Here is a 23,510-nt window from a genome sequence, read left to right as displayed (position 1 = left end):
ACACATGTCAAATGAGTTCACATGATACTGAATAAGCCTGTCAGCTACACACGATTCTCTCTGGGCTCCTCGATATAAAGCACAGTTTGAGTAAAGTTTTTTACATCACGACTGATGCAAGCTTTAGGTTAAGGCACAGGTGTCAAACTGGCGGCTCGTGGGCCATGTGCGGCCCGCCAATGGATTAAATTTGGCCCGTCACTTAACATCATGTTACAGCGCTTTAAACACAGAATAATGACAGAATATCATAGAAATATTTTTTTTACGGCAGTTAACGCACACTAATGCATGACACGTTTCCATGACGACTGAGCGGAAAAAGATGCGCGTGATGCCGCACGTACGCAGTACACAGGTACGCTGGTTATTTGTAGCGCTGCTCTTTTCCTTTAATAAACAGACCGCTCCAGTTCAACTGTAGCCACGCTAACGGCGCTAAAGGAGCTAACGGAGCTAACTGGTAACGGTGCCTGGACTCCGGTGCCGTGGCACGTAAACATGGCGTCACACGCGTCTTTTTCCGGTCAGTCGCCATGGAAACGCGCCATTTGTTAATGTGCGCCGTTAACGCGCTAAAAAAAACTTTGTTTGTTTATAATTATAGCATTACTAAATATATTATAGTCAACATTAAATGACCTATATATAAGCTTGTTAACATTCTCAAAATGATTGACTTTATCTTGCATCCTAAATATGTTTTTATTGTGAAGTGCACATCATTCTGTATCAAAACAAACACTTTTACTTTGAAATCTTGTGAAATATCATGACGACTATCTGTCATTGAGTGTTATTATTCTGTGACGCGACAGTCGCAGTGGTTTTGGGGGCGACAGAAGTTACACACTGGAGCTTTAATGGGATGCTCAAACATGGGATTAAATTATTGATATTTTTAGTCTCAGAGTTACTTACTCAGCGAAAACACATGACCAAAGTGCTACGCGAGGCTTTCAGCGCTATTTATAGCAAAATCACATTGTGTGGACAAAAATACATTTATGCAACACAGTTGGAGTTTCCTGTTCCTTCTGCTGCACATTGCTGTGCACAATCTGATTCTGTGTGGTGTGCACTGTGCTTAAAAGTGTCCGGAGGCTGATTCAGACTCTTCTTAAATACAATGATTATATGATAATAATAATAATGATAATGAAAACTGTAGTCAGTACAAAGGAAAGAAAAGATCAACAGCAGTAGATCAATGTTGGTCTCTTTGACTACACGAGAGAGCAGCGAGGATAATTCTATTTTGGTGTCCATGAGACGGCAGCTGAGGGAAAAAAATCACTCAGGAGTAAAATAGTTCCGGAAACAGGCATCGTCAAAATAAAATATATCTGATGAGCTGAGAGGCAATCCTCTTCTGCAGCATCACAGACTGTTTAGAACTAACAGGGAAAGAGATGAGTCACAGAAGTCTGATTTATACTCTCACGGCCACTTTATTAGGCACACAGGGCACCAGATAGTGTGTCATATGAGGCACTTGATGTGGTTTTGTGCTGGTGCTAGTCCATCTGCTTTTACATAATTGTGTTCGGAGATGGTTTTCATTTAAATGCTTGGTTTGACCATGTCTACATGCTGAAATGCATCATGTTGCTGTCATGTGATTGGCTGATTAGGTATTTGAATTAGCAAGCAGTGGAACAGGTGTACCTAATAAAGTGGTAAGTAAAAAAACAACGCAATTGACTGTATCCACTTTATCAAAGTCTGGCTGACCCACTTTCCCAGACTTATTTCTTTTTTTTTTTATCATTATTCCACATTGAGTTATGTAAATAGGTATTGTGAAGTGACATACAGTATTGTCCAGCTTCATTATTCCAGACGATGCTGCCTCACAAATGAGCCGCGCGAGTAAACTGTTACTGTGCGTTCAGTCCAGAGTCCACATTACACAACTTATCGTTAACCTACAATGTGACAGCAGCCTCTCAGGTTGCTGCCACCGGCTTCTGTGGCCGGTGGCAGCAGAAGCTGCCACCGGCTTCTGTTTTTTTTCTCACAGTCAAGCTGTGCCAGAAATGGCCCACATACAGCAATACAGTGAGTTTGACAAAGCGTCAGGCATGTGAAACTGTGCCCCAGTTTCTCCTCTTCCTTCCTGTGCATTCTATCTCTGGCGTTTAGCCACGTTTGAGAGACCACTCTCACTTTTCCTGGGCAAAACAGGATCCGTCAGGATTTGCGATGTTGTTTGTGCCGCTGTTGTTTCCCAGACAGGTGGCGGCGTAAGACGCCAAGTGGAGACACGTGACGTGCTGCCAGGCCAGGAGGGACACTGTTATTTTCCTGAAACACACTTCCTTGATAACAGAATCCAACAGGGTAGATGCAAAAGACATATAAGACAATAAAGAAATGACACATGGCCAGTCACCACTTCAGTAATTGAAGTATTACCATCAAATATGCTTCACGTTAATACATGTTAATAAAAGCATTTATGCTGCCTTACTTACTCTTTACTCCTCTTTCTTTTTACGGCCTCTGATGTCACATCCTGATGATCTTCACCATGGTCACAAAGGCAATAACACACAGTGGTTTCTATTTCAGGGAGGAGAAGAGACAGTGAATCATGACTGTTTTCATCGTCATCATCATCAGCAGCAGCATCATCGTCTTTGCTGTCATCAGGGTGAAAGCTTCATACGGAACATTTTGAATTGATTGATTTTTCATCACTTCAGGTTCTTCTTTTTTTTTGCTTTATTTTGTATATATATATATATATATATATATATATATACAAAATATATATATATAAACCTAGCAACCCCCTGTACATGCATTTTTTTGTCTAGCATATTTAAAGCTCATGCCTCAAATAAAGACAAAATCGCAAAAACACAAGCTCGCTCCATTCTTACCATGTTCTCAGATGCCTCCACTTACAGTATACTCTTAGAAATACCGGTTCCAAAAGGATCCTTCAACAAGGGCTGAGGTTCTACCTGGAACCATTTGCTTCAAGGGCTCTTGGTAACACTAATGGTTCCAGTAAGAAACATTTTTGATCCAGAGAACCCTTTAAAACCCCTTTCCTGAATAAAGGGTTTTAAAAGAGTTCTTGGTGGAACCCTCCAAAAAGGTTCTTCGTGGAGCCAAAAAGGGTTCTTCTATGAGGACAAGCCGAAGAACCTTATATGGTTCTACTTAGGACTTTTATTTCTAAGAGTGTAGCAGGGGGGACAGGTGCGTCGCACAAGCTTAATGTCGTAAAAACCCCCTGACCCCTGACTCCTACCCCGATCTTACTTCACCGACAAACCACTGAAATAAAAACAGAAATAACCCAAATTGGTAAAGTTCCTATGCGTTCACGTAGGAGAATGACTTGTAAAACTCAGATTCTGGGGGGGCCTTAAAACTCGCCTGTTCCAAACATCTACCAAAGAGACACCAATCTCACTTTCTCCACTGCGAAAATGCCCTCAGATGAACCAAAATGTCACAACACTGACACCTGAGGTGACGAACGGTCGGCTGTCCTTTTTGTCTGCGCCGTGGCATCAATTCACGACATGAAACCAGAGACATTGACACCCGAATGGTGAGATCAGGCCAAAGTGTAATCCTGGTCCTGGTCCAGTGGTGATATCATCTTTCTGCAGAGGAGCTAGTGGGGCTACAACAACCTTGAGTCCAAGGCTCTGTGCAAAATGTTACATTGAAGGAGATTAATGCTATAGCAGCGAGTAAAACCTGTATGCACGTATACTGAGATGAACTGTGATGTATAATTCACACGGCTTCTCTTAACAGGCTTGTCATCAGAGCGGAGGACAAAGCTGTGTCACTCATACTGAGCAGTCCTGTGCTGCTCTATAATGTTGTTCATTCAGCCAGTAGTGTAAGGCGGTAATTATGTTATGTTATGTATAATTACCAGTGTTGTAATGTAATTAAGTACAAATACTTTGTTACATGTACTTAAGTACAAAATTCACATATCTGCACTTGACTTTATTTATATTTCGAGCACCTTTTACCTTTACTCCACTACACTTACTACACTACTACTTCCTCTAACTCTCTTTGTGACTCTTTACTACCAAATAAAATCAGAAGAAGAAGAGTCGGTATTATGGTCTGTATTTATATAGAGCTTTTTCTAGTCTACAGTTTTCACCCATTCACACATCTTTCAAGGTTAAGTGTCTTGCTCAAGGTCACATATAGACAAGCAGAGCCAGGAATTGAACCAACAACCCACCACCACTGAGCTACCATGACCAATACCAACATTACATATATTTTATATCAGAAAATGACTTTTGATACTTAAGTAAATACAGTAAATGTCATATACACTAAGACTTTAACAAAAAGTGACTTGAACTTCTACCAAAGTCGTTTTCTGGTAACATACTTACTCAAGTATCCCTTTAAAGTACTTTATACAAGACTGACAATTAGTAAACAAAGTAATGCCGAGTCTGCAATTTAGATCACAGCTGCCATGTTTGCAGTTCAGTCGAGCCACCTGTTGAACATCACTTTTGGGAGTCACAAGTGATCGCCAACTATGTCAACTGTAGACTTCAAAACAATAATATGACTCGATTCACACATTTACAAACTCATACTCGCTGTGTACGAGACGTTGAAGCTGCAGCCCGGAGTGCAAAGTAGGTTACACGAGTACAGTTTTCAACATGGGTGATCTTATCTGCTGCCTCTGCATGTGAGCAGTGAAAGCTGTAACAGCAAAGCAGCTGTGTGATTGGGTTCGACACCCCTCCCTCCCTCCTCCCCCCATTTTTTTTATTTTTTTTATTTCAACAATGACCCTCTTGTCAATATTAGCCAGGGAGCTGCTGTGACCTTTCTTACTAACTTACAAACTGGCCTGTGTGTTGGACACGGATGCTTAATGCATTTTCCCCTGAAGGAGAATTATACAATGCACCGCTGGTCAGAGATTTGTATCTGAGTGTGTGTGTCTGTCTGTGTGTGTCTCCGCTTTGGCTGCTTCACCAAGTGTCCGTGTTCACACTGTGTGTGTGTGTGTGTGTGTGTGTGTGTGTGTGTGTTCCTGTTGTCAAAGTGCCACTGATTGCATCTGGATGTCAGTCCTGCAGTGGGAGCTCCTGAGTTCCTGCACAGTATGCTCTGCTCTCAGTGTTTGGCCGTCACATGTGACTGCATGTGAGGCTTTCTCAGCAGTACTTAGCAGCAGCCAGAGGAGGAGGAGGAGGAGGAGGAGGAGGAGGAGGAGGAAGGAGACCTGCTCTGTTCTCAGCTGTTCAAGACAGGATTGACTGTTCTATGTGGGTGAAACTATCCGACTCCCCAATCCCTACGCTTCACACTCACTCCCTCGCCGATTACTCCCCTTCGTTTTCAGCTGGCAAAGCACATGCATCGAAGGCCGATAACACAAGTGAGGCACCACTTATGCACAGGACATGACTTTCGCTGACTTCTCCGTCTCACAGTGGACAAACACAGGCAAGACTTCCTTCAGCATTGCACAGTCGTGTATGCACGTATAATCACAGAGCACTTCATGACAGCAACAACAAAGCCTCTGTCAACAGTGCACACTGTTCTGCTGTGTTGCCCTTTAACCACAATATTGTGTGTGAGGTGTCGCTCTGGTGCCACCTTCTGGCTTTGAAATGAACAGCAACATTACAGCATTACTTTTTCTCTAACCTTAACCATAACTAATACTGGCCTCATCCTAACCCTGACCTCTTAAGCCTGACTTTAAAAACACATCTTCACCTTAAAATGTAGTCATTTACATTATGGGGTCATGCAGACCCGGCTGCAGAAAAACATTTAAGGGGGGGCATTACATTTTTTCAGGGGGGCAAACTTTTTCAACCTATTTTTTATAGCCTATTTTATTTATTTATTTGCTTCAGGGTGAACAGTATGGCTCTGTGACCACTCCTACAGTGTGGAGAAATAATTTTGCTCTTACTAAAAAGGGGCAGTTCATCACAAAATCTACAAAAAAAAAAATGTGTCGTGCTGTGTACATTTATCAAATAAAGCATGTATTCAAGAAGATAGCACCATGCAGCTGCTTCACTACTGGAAAAAGAAGCACGGATGTCAACCTGAACACTGAAGTAAACATTCATACTGGAAGAAGTAGCTAAAGCAGCTGGGGAGCACAAGGAGCAGCACAAAGCAGTGTTACCCTTCTGCCTACACGTAACCTAAAGTTTGTGAGTGAGTGAGTGTAACTCGCCTGCATGATGCAAACTAGGCTCACCTGGAACCTAGTTTTAAGGATTTTTTTTGGCAAATGGAGCAAAGAAACCAGACAATATTCACATTTAAGAAGACATATCACAAAGTTTGTATTAATTGTAAAACAAAAAACAAAAAAAAAACCTCTCTAAAGATTTATTCATTGTTGCAGCCCTACTGGTTACCTAAATGTTTCACGAATATTACATGATAACAAAAAAATCTAAAAAAATATTTTGGGGCGCTGGGCACTATACGCCGCATGACACGTTTCCATGGCAACTGACCGGAAAAAGATGCGTGTGACGTCATGTTTACGTGCTCCCGATTGTTAAAATGTGTCTCTAAAGTAACGCTAAAATTTAAAAACAGAGGCACACATACGCAGTTACACAGGTACGCTGGTTATTTGTAGCGCTGCTGTTTTCCTTTAATAAACAGACCGCTCCAGTTCCACTGTAGGCACGCTAAGCGACACAAGGAGCTAACGGAGCTAACGTGAACAGTGCATGGACTTCGGTGCCACGGCACGAAAAACTAATTTTAACAATCGGGAGGCACGTAAACGGGCATTGCCCTGTAGCTAAAATAACGGACAATGCTGCGAGCGAAACGAAGACTTGTGGCACCCCCTGATGAATGTTTACGCCAGTGTTACTCTTTACTTCAGTGCTTCGGTTTCCAGTAGAAGTGAATGGCGCTGCTAGTAACTAGCGACCATAAACGTCAAGTGCTAACAGCGTACCATCTCATCGGTGACCCGCCCCCACCACCTGTGATTGGCCAGCATGTTGCCTTCGTTCGTTGGTTGGATTGGTTGAATTGTATGATCGATAAACCAAGATAGAAATAATAGAGAGCTGGCCACTCCGATGTAAAAAACAAAACCCAAATAAAATAAAAAGATCCCAGCCATGGACTGTATAAAAAGCCCAGGGAGGGCACGGCTGACTCTGTGGGCGGGCACGGCCCCCCAATGCCCGCCCATGCCGCCGGGACTGGGGTCATGGTTGTTTGTCCCAATAAGGAAGAAAAGTCCCCATAATGTGACTGTGTAAACAGATTTAGGTCCCCACCAGACAAGGAATACCAGGTACACACACATGTTTATGCAGCATTCAAAGTGAGGACCCTCATTGACATAATGCAATCCTGAGCCCCTTACCTTAACCATCACAACTAAGTGCCTAACCCTTAACCATAAGCCAAACCTAAACCTAAACCAAATTCTAACCCTAACCCTAACCTCAAACCAAAATGTCCTCACTCTGCATGGTTTATAACAGTGTTTCCCAACCCTGGTCTTCAGGGAACACCGCCCTGCCATGTTTTACATGTTGCCCTGCTCCAAAAACACCTGATTCAGATGAAACATTACATTTTTGGATAACAAAAAAACCCCCCAAAAAATAACAAAAGTTGAAACATTACATTTTTGCTATTTTGGGGGGATAACATTTGAAACATTACATTTTTTTTTTTTCTTTTTTTCTTTTCTTCAAAAATGTAATGTTTCATCTGAATCAGGGTTTTTTTTGAAGCAGGGCAACATGTAAAACATGGCAGAGTTCCCTGAGGACCGGGGTTGGGAAACACTGGTTTATACGATTGTTGGTCCTCACAAAGCCGCAAATATAAGAACACACACACACACACACACACACACACACACACACACACACACACACACACACACAACACACACACACACACACACACACACACACACACACACACACACACACACACACACACACACACACACACACACACACACACACACACACACTCACACACACACAGGACATTACATCAACTTACATTAATTTCCTGGAGACTAAATTAGACCATAATTCCTGCTGGACTAATCCCAACCCTGACCCTTAACCCAGTTCTAACCCTAACCCTGAAACCATATTTTAACCCTGAAAAGGCCCTTTCAAGTTGTGAGGACCAGCCCAAAATTACACTTTCTTTATTGTTATTTAACAACAACAATAATAATAATAATCTTAGGGTCTGAGCATTAGTTATTTGATTTAATACTGTATATCAAAAGCCTATCAACTCTATTTTCTCTTTATTCTGGATTAAAGGGACTTTAACTGTCACATTTTATAGAGTAATAATGTAAAAGTGTGCATTTAGTGAATCCTAAAAAGTTAACGGTTACCCAGAGTTTACTGTGTATGTGTGCAGCATGTGTCATTTCACCGCGTGAGCATGTTGGCCGTCATGATCAACACAGGTGTGAAACGCAAGCATCAGCGTTTTCCTGTTCCGCAGTTGAGTGCCGTGCCGGCAGAAACAGCAGCTCCAACCTGACACATTATCATATGAAGGGATATTAGAATGAGCGGTGGACGACTCCTTCCCCCCAAGCGTTTTACGAAAGCACGTGAAGATAAAATGCCTCTGCTCATGTTTTTGGCATGAGATACAGTAACAGAGCGGCTATGTCAGGAATCTCAACACTGGCATCTGCCTGCACCAGCTGTCATTGTGCACACAGGTCTGCTCGCTGGCTCTTAGAGCCTCGTCCTGTCATCACTGTCATATTTTTTATCAGCAATAAACATGAAATCCTAAAAAAAAAAAAAAAAAAAAAAAGCTTTGAAAGTGTCATGAAAATTCAAAATAAAAATCACGACAAGGGCAAATGTGTGCATCTTATTTCTGGTTTGTGCTTAATATTATTTAGATTTTTTTCAAGATATATCTTGTGACTGAGACTGTGGTCATGTGTTTTATTGATCCATTAGCATCAGGTCACGTTATAGTGGCACATATTTCTTTTTTATATATATACAGTATATATATCCGGACACCTTGAATCACAAGGTCTTGAAAGGACTTTGGTCTCTGGGAAAGTGCTGCGTCTGGAGTGAGATGCTCGTGAGCCACAAGTCAGCCTGACAGACTGACATGCACAGGTGACTTCTGCTTCTCTGCAGGTATGGGATTGAATATATATATAAACATTTGATTATTATTGTTGTTGTTTTTTTTGATTTCACAGTCAGATTAAGTGTTTTATACCATGTAACTTCTGGTTTTCATTCCCTGAATGAGTTTTACGGAATTAGAATTAGAACGTAGAACAAATTTGTGCTTACGTTTTGATATTTGTGACTTCTTTTTAACGTCCTTTACAAACAAACACATTATACAGTTTATACAGCAGCACACACAGATGTGTAACTTTGGCTTGTCTGTCAGTTTAGATGCTCATAAACATTAACAGAGTCATATGACCATCAGCGTGACACTCTATTATATCATCAAACTGAGTTAAAGCTCAGCTGTAATTCTAACGGCGACAGGTGAAATCATCTCAGTTCTGTCTTTCAGCGACTGGTTGACGCGTCACTATGGAGACATTTCAACTGAGGAAGACTCAGTCCCTGAAGAGTCTTTCGTGGACTAAGGAGGGGTCAGGGGTCACGACCAACCGAACCTCCTGGAACAGGAAGTCTGTGTCTCAGCTGGTGCAACAGTAAGTTTTACACCAGTGAGGGTGGAATGGCTGAGAAAGTGAATCAGATGTGTTGGTATTATGTCGTCAAGTGAAATTTTGCAGATAATTACACACTGAGCGTTGACGTGCCTGTGCAAAAGACCAGCAGAATCAGAGTAAAAGCAATAAAGTGTCGTCCTCCAGAGTTTGCTGGTTCAAATCCCCACCAGCTCAAAGGCTGGGGTAATCCCCCATTGCTCATTTTTACCTGGACACTCTAAATTGAGAGAGGGTCACATCCAGTTTTTCTCCTCGGGCCATCCAGCATTAAAACCTCTGACAACATCAAATATGTAGATTATCCACTGTGGCGCCCCCTAGAGAGGGAGAAGCCAAAAGAAACAAAAGATTAATTTGTGAAGCAGTAAATGTATGTTTAATCCAGTGTTTCCCAACCCTGGTCCACAGGGAACGCTGCCCTGCCATGTTTTACATGTTGCCCTGTTTCAAAAACACCTGATTCAAATGAAATATTACATTTTTTGAAAAAAAAAATAACAATAATAATAACAAAAGTTGATTTTTGGGGGATTTTTTTTTTTTTAAATTGTGATTTTTTTTTTCTCCAAAAATGTTATGTTTCAACTGAATCAGGTGTTTTTTGGAGCAGGGCAACATGTAAAACATGGCAGGGCAGCGTTCCCTGAGGACCAGGGTTGGGAAACACTGGATTAAACATAATCAACAAAGCAATCAGTTATTAATGGATAATGTGTAGAAGTCTATATTGCCGTTTCTGTGCTGTGTCCACATGCTTAAGTGTTTCATTCACGTTGACTTTTCACAGCTTTTGCCAGCTGATCCTTGAGTTTTAAATCCCTGTCAATTATTAATCTTCTTATAAATGTGCTCCAACAGGTATCAAAGCTGTGCTGACCTGAGCAGCATTGACAAGGTGCAGGAGCATACAATCCAGGTAATGCATGATTCATTTTAAAACAAGCATTTTAACATGGTTAAAAAAATACAACCTAGAAAGCATTTTTCTGCCACTGCGAGCAGGTGTCAGAACACTGTGCGGAGGGTCGATGGGGGAGGCAGCAGGAGAGCAGTGGGAGCGTGAGCCTCTGGGGATCAAGAAGAAGCTCCAATCTGTCCAGGAGTCGCTCCATGGACGTCCTCCCTCAGAGAGAGTCTGCGGGCACCAGAGCTCTGTGCGCCCTCTTTGAGTCCAAGGCCAATCTCGTGCAGCAGAGCTCCAACCTGGAGTGCACGTCTGCAGCAGGCAATAAAATGAGAGGAGACTGCCCCCTGCAGGAAAAGAGAAGTCACAACACTCCATTAAAGAATACTACTACTCAGGTTTGCAAGATTATATTATTATATTATATAATATTATATTATCACAGTGTGACAGAAACCGAAGAAAACCAACAAAGACAAATTATACGATTGTCCTGGCACGCATCTCTCTAAATTCGAGTGAACAGATTGTGGAAACAGACGCAAAACAATACACTATGTTCAGTTCTTATAAAAGTCACAGTTTAACATTTTAAGGAGTCTGATGAACAATACTACGTCTGTGTCAACTCTTAAAGGTTCCAGCGCTCGGTCGTACATCTAACGGTAAAACTGAACAGAAAAGTGTTTTTGGGTGGAGCCAAAATGAACGTGTGATAAAAACATGGCGGTCTTTAATGCGCTTGCCTCAAGTACACATATGAAAACCAGTCATACATAAACATAAACTTATGGCTGGTATATTACATGGTTATACACTGGACCTTAAATACTCTTAAAGGTACATTATGTAATAAATCTAAATCAACTGGCCATAAAATCCTCCTAATATGTCACAGACTCAGGAATAATGTTCATATAACAAACTGAACTCACCAACAACAACAGTACAGCCAAAATATTTGCATTAAAAAAATATTTTGCAGACTGCAAATCATGTTTATATTTTGAAATCATGTTTTGGCATGTGGTCTACCAATCATTGCAGTCAGCAGAGTCTCAGCTGCCGAGCAACCAAGGGTTGCCAGTTACGTCAGAAAACAAAACCTAAAAGACCCTGGTGTTTTGAATTTGAATGTAGTAACCGTTTTTGGCCACATTCTTACATATGGCACCTTTAACTTTTACCTGTATCACAAAACTGTTGATCAATGCCATATTTACCGTTTTTCAACAGCGAGCTGAAACCGTCTTCGTGATTATTCCATATGCTCTCGATCCACAGGGAACGACCCAGGTGGAGAGAGGAAAGTCCATGAACCCGCTCCAAGAGTCTACCGACAAAACATCCAGATACTCACACAGTGAGTAATGGTCATGTTACTCGTACTCACTGGGAACTCAGTGAGATGTGATAGGGCAGGTGGGATTAGTGCCACTGCTCCTCCAAATGCATGAGGTCACTGTTGTACTTTGGAGTCGCGGCTCATAGTTAATAATACTTGTGAAATCAAACATCATATGATTTGACCGTATTCCTTGCCAATTCTCTGTTTGTTTTCCCCTGATGAGCTATATACACATAATGTCTGAGCTGAGATACGAATGTGGACATTAGGCCTCACACACGCGATATGAACACATGAACCTATATTAAGTTCCCACTGAGCAAAAGGTATTTGACGTGTCACCACTCAAATCCTGACAGAGGAGAGTAAAGAGTAACCTCAAAGTGTTCTTTGGCCCTGAGATGCATCATCAATCAGCTAAATAAAGACCAGGATGTGCGAGTGTAAATACATAACTATGCATGAGGGGCACATGCTGAAGATAGGAGCGAGGCTGTCGCTGATGGCTCCGACAGTGACGCAGACACTGGTTTACTGATACTGATCATAGGGTACAAACCAAAACAACATTATTTCTTAGTTAATTTGGATAAAAGCATGTTTTTTGGGGGCGAAATATGAATGATTGTCTACCTACCTACCTACCTACCTACCTACCTACCTACCTACCTACCTACCTACCTACCTACCTACCTACCTACCTACCTACCTACCTACCTACCTTACCCTACCTACCTTACCCTACCTACCTACCTACCTACCTACCTACCTACCTACCTACCTACCTACCTACCCTACCCTACCCTACCCTACCCTACCCTACCCTACCCTACCTACCCACCTTTCTACCTACCTACCTAAGGGCTGAGGTTCTACCTGGAACCATTTGCGTTTGAAAAAGAAGAAAGGGGTTTTTCAAGGGTTCTTGGTAACACTAATGGTTCCAGTAAGAACCATTTTGATCCAGAGAACCCTTTCAAACCCCTATCCTGAATAAAGGGTTTTCAAAGGGTCCTTGATGGAACCCTCCAAAAGGGTTCCAGGTGGAACCTTTATAAAAAAAGGTTATTCCTGGAGCCAAAAAGGGTTCTCCTATGAGGACAAGCCGAAGAACCTTATATCGTTCTACTTAGCACTTTTATTTCTCAGAGTGAACCTTCCCACCTACCCACCTACACACTTAGAAATCAAAGTAAGAGACTGTACCTTTTGCTGTCGCTCCAGTTGTAACCTATCAGGGTACAAGCACTGTACCTTTCTCAGTGTGTACAGGTATATTTTTGTCACTAGCGTTGCAGAAATGTTCCTTTAGTCTCGTACAATTCTATCAAGAGTAAACACTTTTCTTCATTCATACACTTATAATCCACCTAACAGATTTCTTGAATGTAGTTTTAGTGTATCCAAACAGATTATTCACTATTATTATCATAATAATAAGACAAAAATAGTGTCTTTATGTGACTTCAGTTTACCAAAATAGGGCTTTTCGTGTGTTCCTGTTCCTGTGCTTTTTTTGTCTGACCCCACCAAACACCAGTGACACACATATTATAGGTCCCACCCAGCGCCTGTTATAGTGGGTGACAATGTAGCGATGGGAATGGGAGGTGGAGGGGTGCCCCAGTCCTTGGGTGACTAACGGGGGTGATTGCAGCAGCAGCAGCAGCAGCCGCCGCCGTCGCCAGCACACCCTCCCAAAAATAGCCAAAGTCTTCCACTGAGGCGGTGGGCTCTGATAAAAATCAGCTGTCGCTGAGGCCACAGCACCAGAAAGAGTTGAGTGAAGGCAGAGAAGAGAAGAGAAGAGGCAGCCAGCTGTATATCACACATCACACAGGCCCAAACACAGAGGACATACGCCGGGCACAGGGAGCGACAACAACGCTGAGTGAGTATCGTGAGGATTCATGTTATATATTCATGATATGGAGAAAGGCTGCTTTTACTACACGGTTTTATAGTATAATAGTAATTATAATATAGTCTAATACAACGTGGTTTGATTTTTTTTTTTTTTTTTTTAAATAAGCATGTTTGAAGGGTCACAGTTTGATGTTATTTTAACAAAATAAAATTCCTGTTCTGAAAATAAATGACAAGAATGACAACTCATTTTCATACAATCCAGTCTCGATCTACCATTGATAATAAATGGACATTTGTTTCACAGTTTTTATAGTAGTAATAACAAAATCACCAAAGTGCAAAGTGTTCTTAAATATGGTATACAATTTTAAATTCTATAAGGTTGATTTATCAGTTGCAGAGTGAGACGTTGGCACATTAGTAAACAGTTAATTGCTTAAACTGATCTGTTTGATTTTGTTGACACATTACTTGATCAGTTATCCCATTGTTTCCAATCTAAGATAATTGAAGCCCTGCCACAGATGGATGTGAAGTGACTGCGCTGCTTATACAGGATATAAAATCCAATCCTTTTATTGTGCACTGTTTGGGGGGTCTGAGACCCTCCGCTATGAGCTACCTTTTGGCGTGCAGGTTTTCATTACAGTCTGTGAATGTGGCTACAATTGACAACAGCTGATGGCGGTGAAGATGGTGGTGGTGGTGGTGACGAGCAAATACCAACTGCATCTCACCATCATTTGTACAGCTGCCAGCAGCCCAAAAAACGCCCTCGCATTGCTGTGCTGCTAATAGCTCCTCTCCATTCTCGGAGAATTCACCCACATCAAAGACATCATGTCAGCATGTAAAAGTCTGTCATTCCGTTTCGATTATTGGACAACAATTATTGATATTGTTGTGTGTTTGTGTGTGTGTGTGTGTGGTGTAGTTGAAGTTTTGGAGGGCGTGGACGCGTGCTGCACTTATTCTTTCTGTTCACCCAGCTATGAAAAATGCTTTAAGTCTGGACTCGTGAGAGGCGCCAGCTCGCTGCTGCATCCTTTTGTCCTGCGTGGGCTTAGTGTGTAAAAAGGAGAGATGTGCTCAAATCTGGCCATTAGTTACAGCCGGGCGGCTCGTGACCTCCATCCATTTTGTTCACTGTGCTGTACGTGTCCAGACAGCCTCTGAAGTTACCACATCTACTTGATTATTCATGATAATAATTAGAATAATAGCTAGTACAATCTTTTTTATGTCGTACGACAAACGCTCTCAGAGTTCGCTCATTTACGTAAGGTGCAAATCGCTAAAAATGGACACGAAAATTCAAAATGGCCGACTTCCTGTTGAGTTCAGGCCATGGTTCCAACTTTTCTGTTTGTCTTGGGCTTTAACATCTTCCCACCAAGTTTCGGGAAATTCTGTGGAACTCAATTTTGCTTCTGTTGGGTTCCCCTGTTTTCACCATAGCAACATTAGCAACCTTAGTCAGGACCCTGAGCAACGCACAGGCCTGCCAGTTCTCCGTGCAAAGTTTCAAGCGTCTTTATGCAAATTAACCCCCCTCAAAAATTACCGCAACGGGTGTTACCTGTTTAATTCAATTCAGTTTTATTTGTACGTTGCCAAATCATAACATACTCAAGACAACATCATGCAGCGCAGAGAAACCCAACAATACACACAATGAGCAAGCACTAGGCATCAGTGGAAAAACTCCCCTTTAACAGGAAGAAATCTCTGACAGAACCAGACTCAAAGATGTGCAGCCATCTGCCTCGACCGATTGGGGTGAAAGGAAAAATGGAGGACAGTGGAGAGGTGTTAATGCAAGAAAAAACAGAAAGAAGTCCAACAGATCACACAATGACAAAATCAAAGTCAAAGATCTGTCTCGGCTGGTTGGGGCGAGTGCAAAATAGGGGACAGAGACAACAAATCAACAAATCAACAATTATGTTAAAATAAGGGCAACAAGAGAGGGGGAGCATGACAGAATAACAATTATTCATTTTTATTCTTAATATTCACTTGCTTTAATAAATGGTAGCAATATTCAACTCCAGGTTAAAGCTGAGCTCATTTCCCTGTTTTTCAGTGGGTCAGGCTGTCACATTCCTTTAGGCAGGAGTTGATGGTTTGATGGCAGGGAGCTCACATAAACAATGTGCAAACAATCTGTTTCACCCCAGCTGAGCTTGCAGTTGTTGTTTTTTTTGTGTGTGTGTTTTTTTTTCTCTTCTTGGCGTCACAGTGTCCTGGGCAGCAGGCCAGCTGTGAGGGCCGGTTTATCTTGTCAGCTCCCAGCCATCCAATCCAATCGTAAACATATTGATTTGATGTTAGGATTGTTTAAAAAAAAAAAAAAAAAAAAATCAGCACAGTGAATCAAAGCGTGTGGTCGCCGTGCTACTCGAAGCCACTGCCAAGGTGCCAGACTGTAGCGGATGAAATTGTTTCCACAAGTCGACAGTGATAAGAAAGGTTCCAATATCACTATAAATACACACACTAAGAGCATCACTATAAATACACACACACACACACACACACACACACACACACACACACACACACACACACACACACACACACACACACACACACACACACACACACACACACACACACACACACACACACAGTTATTGCTGCCAGTCCACAGGTTATTTTACTCTCCTTATTGTTGTCTCCTATGGCAATCCATTTTAACATTTAATAGCTAGACTGGTTATGTATTACAGATATCTGTAATTCAATTCTTCCTAGTCAAAAACAACATTTCAGATATCCACAACGGCATCCTTCCCATCCACAATTGTCATTTCAGATATCCACAATGACATCCTTCCAAGGGCAAATGACATCACTTTTGCCATTCATGATTCAGATTACATTCTGGATATCTAGAATGAAACTCTCATTTCAGATATCTTCAATCCAATTGTTACTAGTCATTTGTCTTCGGAAGAATGACACTGTGGATAGGAAGAATGACACTGTGGATAGGAAGAATGTCATTGTGGATAGGAAGAATGTCTTTGTGGATATCTAAAATTAAAAACCCAATACACATGAATGGCAAAAGTGACGTCATTTGTCCCAGTAAGAATGACATTGTGGATAGGAAGAATGTAATTGTGGATAGGAAGAATGAGATTGTGGATAGGAAGAATTGAATTACAGATATCTGTAATACATATCCAGTCTAGCTATTAAATGTTAAAACAGCTTGTCATAGTCTCACTGAGTAAACTATTTCTAAACCCGTGATACCTTTTTTTGTTGTTGTTTTTTTTAATTACAGGTGATAAAAGCAGTCTATCAGCGACTAAGGGGGGCTCCCCAACCAGACCAACCGGAGACAAAATATCTACTTCCTCCTCCGTGAGAGAGAGATCCGCTCTATATCTGTCACGAGCAACAGCTATCGACTCCACAGGAGGCTCAGCACAGCCAGTGAGTTCTTGGAATTCCTCTCATTCCTCTGCACACACCGAGGTCAAGGGCTTCAGTAGAGAATGGCCGCTATGCTCCATCACAACAGAGCAACTCAGCGACACACAGACAATCTATTGCACACAAACATAAAGCGTCTATGCAGAAAGTAATGAACCAAAGTGCACAAAGAGAAACTGCAATATATATATATATATATATATATATATCCTTTTTTTCAACAGGTCATCAGTGTTCCAGCAAAAATATCTAAAAACACAAAGGTATTGTACTGTTTTCATGCCTTCTGTTGTTAACCGTGTGCTGTGGTTGTTCGCCAATTTTGCTTTGCTTGCATCAAACCCCCCCCCCCCACACACACACACACTTTAAAATGTTGTGGTACACAAGAAACAACTAAACGGTGACATAAAATGACACAACTTTTTGAACAATTTTCTTTCAGCGAAAGAAACAATGACCACAATATTATTTGAAAAATAAAAATATTACGCCTCAATTATTACTATATAAGACGTTTACAGAACTAAAACACCAATCAATCTGAAAATGCAAAGTTTTTAATAAATACAAATGTACATTTATGTGACGGCCTCCTAAATAATATCATTTTAAATAAGTATATATACTTCTTATGAGTACAACACAGTATGCCATGCAAGATCTTAGCTCAGTAATCTACTAAACTGGATTTAAAATTAAATGATAGTTCTGAATTTCACTGTTTAATCCATGTAATAATCCTGATTAACTGATCACTTGTCTTGCTATAAGTCAAAGTGGTTAATTTATGAAGAGCTTTTCCTACACCTGCAGCATTTCATACAGGTGTGAATATTGCACTTGCCTTGTCTTTAAAAAGAAAGTTTAAAAAAGTTAAATAAGAACAAATAAAAATTGGTTGAGCTTATGTTATCAAAGCCACTCAGAGTACAGGCTGAGTATTTGGCTGACATCTGCCTACTAACAGCTGTGAAGTGTTTCATTAACCCTGGTGTGACTGTGACGTGATAGCATGGTGGTGACAGGATGGTTTGCGATGAGATGACATCGAGACAGCTCAGAGAAAGGTAAAGTATGGCTTCAAATGTTCAATGCATGCTTTTCTACCATTTGCACGTGCATTCACTAATACTTAATTCTCAAAACTGAATCCTGACAATATTACTCCCATCTCTTTTTTTTTATTTCAAGATGGCTGACGCAGCCAGGAAAGTCACAGTTACACAGTCTTCTCTTGATGAAGATGACCTGCCTCTCCCTCCACCTCCTCCTGTGCCACCAAGACCCCTGGATTATGAGGTGCCTCCAGCGTTAGGTAGCCCCCCCGTGCTCCCACCCAAGGAAACCTTCTCCACGTTCTACCAAGAACGGCAGAAGAGTGAACTGAAGAGGCTCTTTAAACACATCCATCCAGACCTGCGGGCAAATATCGATGATGCCGTGGATGATGAGATAGTGAATGCCGTGCAGCCAGACAACACAAGTGCAGCAGACGCAGCTTATCAGTGTGAGGTCCAGTCCATGAGGTGGATTTTTGAAAACTGGAATCTGGACAACATTGGGGATCCTCATGCAACCAAGAAGATGCTGGATGAGGAGGAGTTAAAAGGTGGAGATGTCAGAAGCACGTCTTCTAGGTTTGAGAATATTACCGGCGTCCAACAAGGGCCTGCTCTGAGACAGACCTCCGTCTGCGGTGATGTGAGAGCATCGACATGGCTGTTTGAGACTCAGCCCATGGATTCTCTAAACAAATCCATACGAGAAGAAGGTGAGCTGGTCGAGGCGGTGCTGAAAGAACCCATCCAGCCAGGAGATGTGTCAGGAGCTCGTCTGCTTTTTGAGTCCAAACCACTCAGTGACTTGGGACGCTGCAACTCCATAGAAGATCACAGCTTCCTGAAACTTAAATCTGAGCTCCAGGAACAAAAAGGAGACATCCAGAAGACTCTGAAACTCTTCCAGGCAGAACCTTGCTGTGCTATCAGAGACAACAGCGGCAATATGCATGAAGTCAAATCCATCTGCCGGGAAGAGATCAACAGCAGCAACATCAGCACTGCCCGTTGGCTTTTTGAAACGCAGCCTTTGGATGTGATTAATAAGGGATCTGATGGAGTGAAAGTAATTCGGGGGATATCGCTGGAAGAGGGGCAGAGAGGAGGGGTTGACCAAAAGAAGTGGATGTTTGAGACTCAGCCATTTGACACGATCCAAGAGGGTGTCGGAGTGGACAAGTTTGAAGGAACGGTGGCTGAATGCACGGGAGATGCTGATGTTGTCAACAAGAGGAAGTTTTTTGAGCTGCAGCCACTGGCAGCAGTGAAAGGAGAGTCAGCAGAGATGGGAGACATAATGGGGGGAGATGTCAAGACGTCCCTGTGGCTATTTGAAACTCAACCCATCGAGACACTAAATGACACTTACGAAGTCGGGCGTCTGAAGAAAATTCCCCTTTCTGCTGACGAACAAGGAGAAGTGAAAGGCAGAAAGCAAATGTTTGAGAGCTGCAGTATTAAAGAAAAAGCCCCATTCAAAAACCAAGAGATCGAAAAGGGAGACGTTAAGGGATTCAAACATCTCTTTGAAACAATTCCTTTGAGCAAAATCCTGCATTCTGATGAGGAGATCACTGAGAAGGGAAATGCCACTGCAGCAGACAAAGCAACTCATCTTTATGCAATAAAGGACAGCTCTGGAAACCTCCATAAGGTCACAACAGTGAGCCGAGAGGAAATCATCAAAGGGAAGGTGAAAAACTACAAGTGGATGTTTGAGACCAAACCTTTAGATGGACTTGCAGAGGAAAAAGAAAATGTTGAGGTAATCAAAGGCATCACCAGACAGGAGGATATAAAGGGCGATGTCAAAATGGCAGCGTGGCTTTTTGAAACACAGACCATAGAGGGGATTCATTCCAAGTTCAACGTGGCAGAGCAAACTGCCTCCACAGAAGAGGAGTCTCGTAAAGGTGATGTGAAGGCTTGCAAATGGCTATTTGAAACACAACCAATGGATGTTTTGTATGACAAATCAGAAAAAGTGAAAGATAAAGAATCAACTGACAAGGCCAATGTGAAGTCCATTACTTGGCTTTTTGAATCGCAGCCTTTTGATAGCATCAGGGATGGAGAGGAGTGCAATTTGAAGCTCTGCAGCACCACACAAGATTCTGTGAAAGCAGAGGTTGGTGTTCAAACAGTCAAACATCTCTTTGAAACGGAAACCCTGGATAAAATAAGAAAAGATACTAGTTCAGAACAAGACATGAGATATGTTAGCCAGGTGGACTTTCAGTCGGGAGATGTCTCACGAGTCAAAGAACTCTTTGAATCCCAGTCACTTGATGAAATAGGAACCGAAATGGCGACATCATCGGATGTCCATATCCAGAGTGATCAAACCGAAAAAGGTTCAGTCCATAAATATACTTGGATGTTTGAGAACTGTCCCATGAACCTGATCAATAAGGACACTGATGATGCAAGCACTCAGAGAGTGAGCGGTGCTGACTGTGGCGATGTCCCGAACAAAAAGTTTGTATTTGAAACCTCTTCACTGAACAAAATCCACAGTGAACCTCTTGAGCAGAACTTTGTCCCTGAAGAACAGTCTGTGAGCAACGTAGATGTGAAATCCAGCACCATGATGTTTGAGTCGCTGCCGCTATACGCCATCAGAGACAAAGAGGGGCAGTTTCACGAGGTCACAACTGTGAAAAAAGAGGAGGTAATGAGTGGTGACGTAAGAGGAGCAAGGTGGATGTTTGAAACCAAACCACTCGATGCCATCAAGGCAGAGAACGAAGTTTACGTGATCCGAGCTGTCACACAAGAAGATGTCAAAAAAGGAGACGTCCAATCGGCCAGATGGAAGTTTGAGACGCAACCTTTGGACTCCCTTACCAGCCACGAGGAGTCCTCTTTCAGAGGCATTGAAGACTTTGGAAGCAATAATGTGCAGCTCAATAAACAGATATTTGAATCTGAAGAATCCTGCAAGAACTTTGTGCGAATGGTTAGTGTCACTGATGTCCAGCGAGGTGACGTCAGGACGTCCACCTGGCTATTTGAGAATCAATCAATTGACAGTCTGAAAGGGGAACCCCAGGAAGAAGGTCAAGTAAAAACAGTCCACAGGGAAGACAGCCAGAAAGGAGACGTGAAACGCTGCACTTGGCTGTTTGAATCTCAGCCTCTGGACAAGATCAAGGAGCCCGAGGATACCTCAAAGCAAGATGTTGAGGAGCAGCTACCAAAGACTGATGTGAAGTGCACTACATGGCTCTTTGAGACCACTCCATTAGACAAAATTACTGCCAACAGTGTTGCTGACAGCCTCTCCTATCTGTACCAAATGTCTTTTGTTCACTCAAGTGGCATCATAATAGAAGCAAATGAGAGTAGGAATGTGAACATGGTGAAATACCTGGTTGAAAGAAACGAAGGTGTGCAAATCCAGAAGGAAGAGGTTATTGAAGGAAACATAAAGAACATCATGTTGAAACTCTTACTCAAACCAACCCTAAAACCTCATGTGACTCTCCTCAGAGAGGTGGAGAAGGGTAATGTGGAAACCACTGTGGCAGAAATCCCTGTCTATCAGTCAGACCTCGAGAGGGATGAACAAATACAAAACATTGTCCACATGATCAATGAATTGTTTGTGGACGACAAGGCTTTGAAAAAAGGAATCATAATGCAAGAGACTCCAGAAGGACAAGCGGAGATGTCAGTCTATTCACTCATGTGCAATTATGAAACCAAAACTGAGAGTCACGTCATAGAGAGAGGAGATGTAAAGTCGGCAATTGGAAATCTGTTAGCCACTGCCAATAGTCAGAGGACTGCAGCGTCCTGTCGAGTGGATGAAAATGAAAAGGGAAATGTGAACTTGTATAAGAGCTGCATTGAGAAAGGAGATCTGCACTACCTGAAAAGTCTTCACACTGAGCTGTCAGAAGACGAAGTCGATCACGGCCTTGCTTCTAAAGAACAGATTGAAATAGTTCAAGGCAATGTGAAAGAGGCGAAGAGAAGTCTCTGCCACCACAAAGAACAGGTGGAGCGAACCATTTCTGATGTGCTGCCAGGGGATGTACAGAGTACAAAAAAGGTTTTTTCCGCAGAGGGCTCTTCTAGTGTTGAAAACTGTGTTTCAAAGGAAGAAATCATTCGTGGGGATGTCTTATCGGCAAAGCAACAACTTACAGTAAAGCAACAAGTCATCGTAGAAAAAGAAGAAATTGTTGCTGGGGATATTAAGGCCACAATGCAGTCCTTAGAACGCGCAAAGCAACAGAGCATGTGTGTAGAGCGGGAAGTCATCAAACCTGGAACTATCTATGACATCGATCTGTCGGTGCAAGGCACCGAAGAAGAAGGAAGCACAGTACAAAAAGAGGTCATCATATCTGGAGACGTGAAAGCAGCTAAAAGATCCCTTGAAATGGCGAAGCAGCAAAGCATGCACGTGGAGCGTGACGCCGTCGTTCCCGGAAACATATACAACCTCAATGTCTCAGCCCAAGAGGAACGCTCATCTGCAAGCATGCAATCTACGTGTTCGTCTGCCTCCAGAGGCCAGCAAGTCAGGACTTACCCAAAGGTCAGTGATGCAATAAAAGATCAAGAACACCATGCTTCCTTTGAGGCTTGTCAACAAAGAGCAGTTGTAGTCAGTAATTGTGCATCAGAATCACTGCCACCTTTTGTAAGCTATGACTGTAACGGCCACACATCAGAAGATGAGAGAGAAGTGATCAGAGGAGATGTAAAGGCAGCGATTAGGTCTCTGCAGACTGCAGTGCAAGAGCAAAAGCTCCCAGATAAAGAGGATGTTGTGAGAGGTAACGTTCAATTGGCTCTGCAGTCTCTTGAGAAATCTAGTGTAAATGTGTCCAAAGGAGACTATAAGGCCGCAATGATATACAAGAACTCAGGCAGGGCTTGTTCAGAGAGGAGCAAGACTGTGCACAAGCAGTGTGTTGTGGTGCCTCTGCCTCCGTCTGACACAAAATTGTCTCCTTCAATTTCAGTAACCTATGAAGAACAACCACCCATTACGACAAAGAATTCAACCCCCGACTCTGTTGCAAACGGAAGCCCAAACTCGCCGAGGTCTGAACGCGTGACCTCACCTCCACCACTCCCTCAAAAGACTAGTGAAAAACCACAGGAGCAGAAACCAGCGTT

The 23,510-nt window shown here is 42.3% G+C and overlaps 1 protein-coding gene and 1 long non-coding RNA gene across 3 annotated transcripts; one reads left to right on the top strand and one right to left on the bottom strand.

Moving 5' to 3' along the window:
• Positions 1-2,003: 2,003 nt before the first annotated feature.
• Positions 2,004-10,850, bottom strand: LOC310926943. The gene is made up of 4 exons (XR_014592821.1): positions 10,717-10,850; positions 9,954-10,062; positions 2,478-2,565; positions 2,004-2,321 (listed from the first exon to the last, which is right to left on the bottom strand). It is a non-coding gene; the product is annotated as an uncharacterized lncRNA (long non-coding RNA).
• xirp1 (xin actin binding repeat containing 1) lies at positions 10,727-23,493 on the top strand. Of its 2 annotated transcripts, XM_083889155.1 has the most exons (6): positions 10,727-11,047; positions 11,934-12,012; positions 17,162-17,314; positions 17,536-17,576; positions 18,508-22,923; positions 23,354-23,493. In XM_083889155.1, the coding sequence occupies exons 1-6, from the start codon at positions 10,856-10,858 to the stop codon at positions 23,354-23,356; spliced, it is 4,884 nt and encodes a 1,627-aa protein (XP_083745281.1). In that variant the 5' UTR covers positions 10,727-10,855; the 3' UTR covers positions 23,357-23,493. The 2 variants fall into 2 exon arrangements, with proteins under 2 accessions (XP_083745281.1, XP_083745280.1); XM_083889154.1 differs by lacking the exons at positions 10,727-11,047; positions 11,934-12,012 and adding an exon at positions 13,716-13,888.
• The last annotated feature ends 17 nt before the right edge of the window (positions 23,494-23,510 follow it).

This window comes from Microchirus variegatus, assembly GCF_963457635.1.
Source record: "Microchirus variegatus genome assembly, chromosome: 5".
Lineage (NCBI taxonomy): Eukaryota > Metazoa > Chordata > Actinopteri > Pleuronectiformes > Soleidae > Microchirus > Microchirus variegatus.
This window is presented reverse-complemented; position numbering and strand designations above follow the sequence as displayed.

Coding starts and splice junctions, on each gene's coding strand:
- xirp1 (XM_083889155.1), top strand. CDS start 10,856: ATGGACGTCCTCCCTCAGAGAGAGTCTGCGGGCACCAGAGCTCTGTGC. Junction 11,048..11,933: donor TAAAGAATACTACTACTCAG/GTTTGCAAGATT, acceptor CTCGATCCACAG/GGAACGACCCAGGTGGAGAG. Junction 17,315..17,535: donor AGGAGGCTCAGCACAGCCAG/TGAGTTCTTGGA, acceptor CTTTTTTTCAAC/AGGTCATCAGTGTTCCAGCA.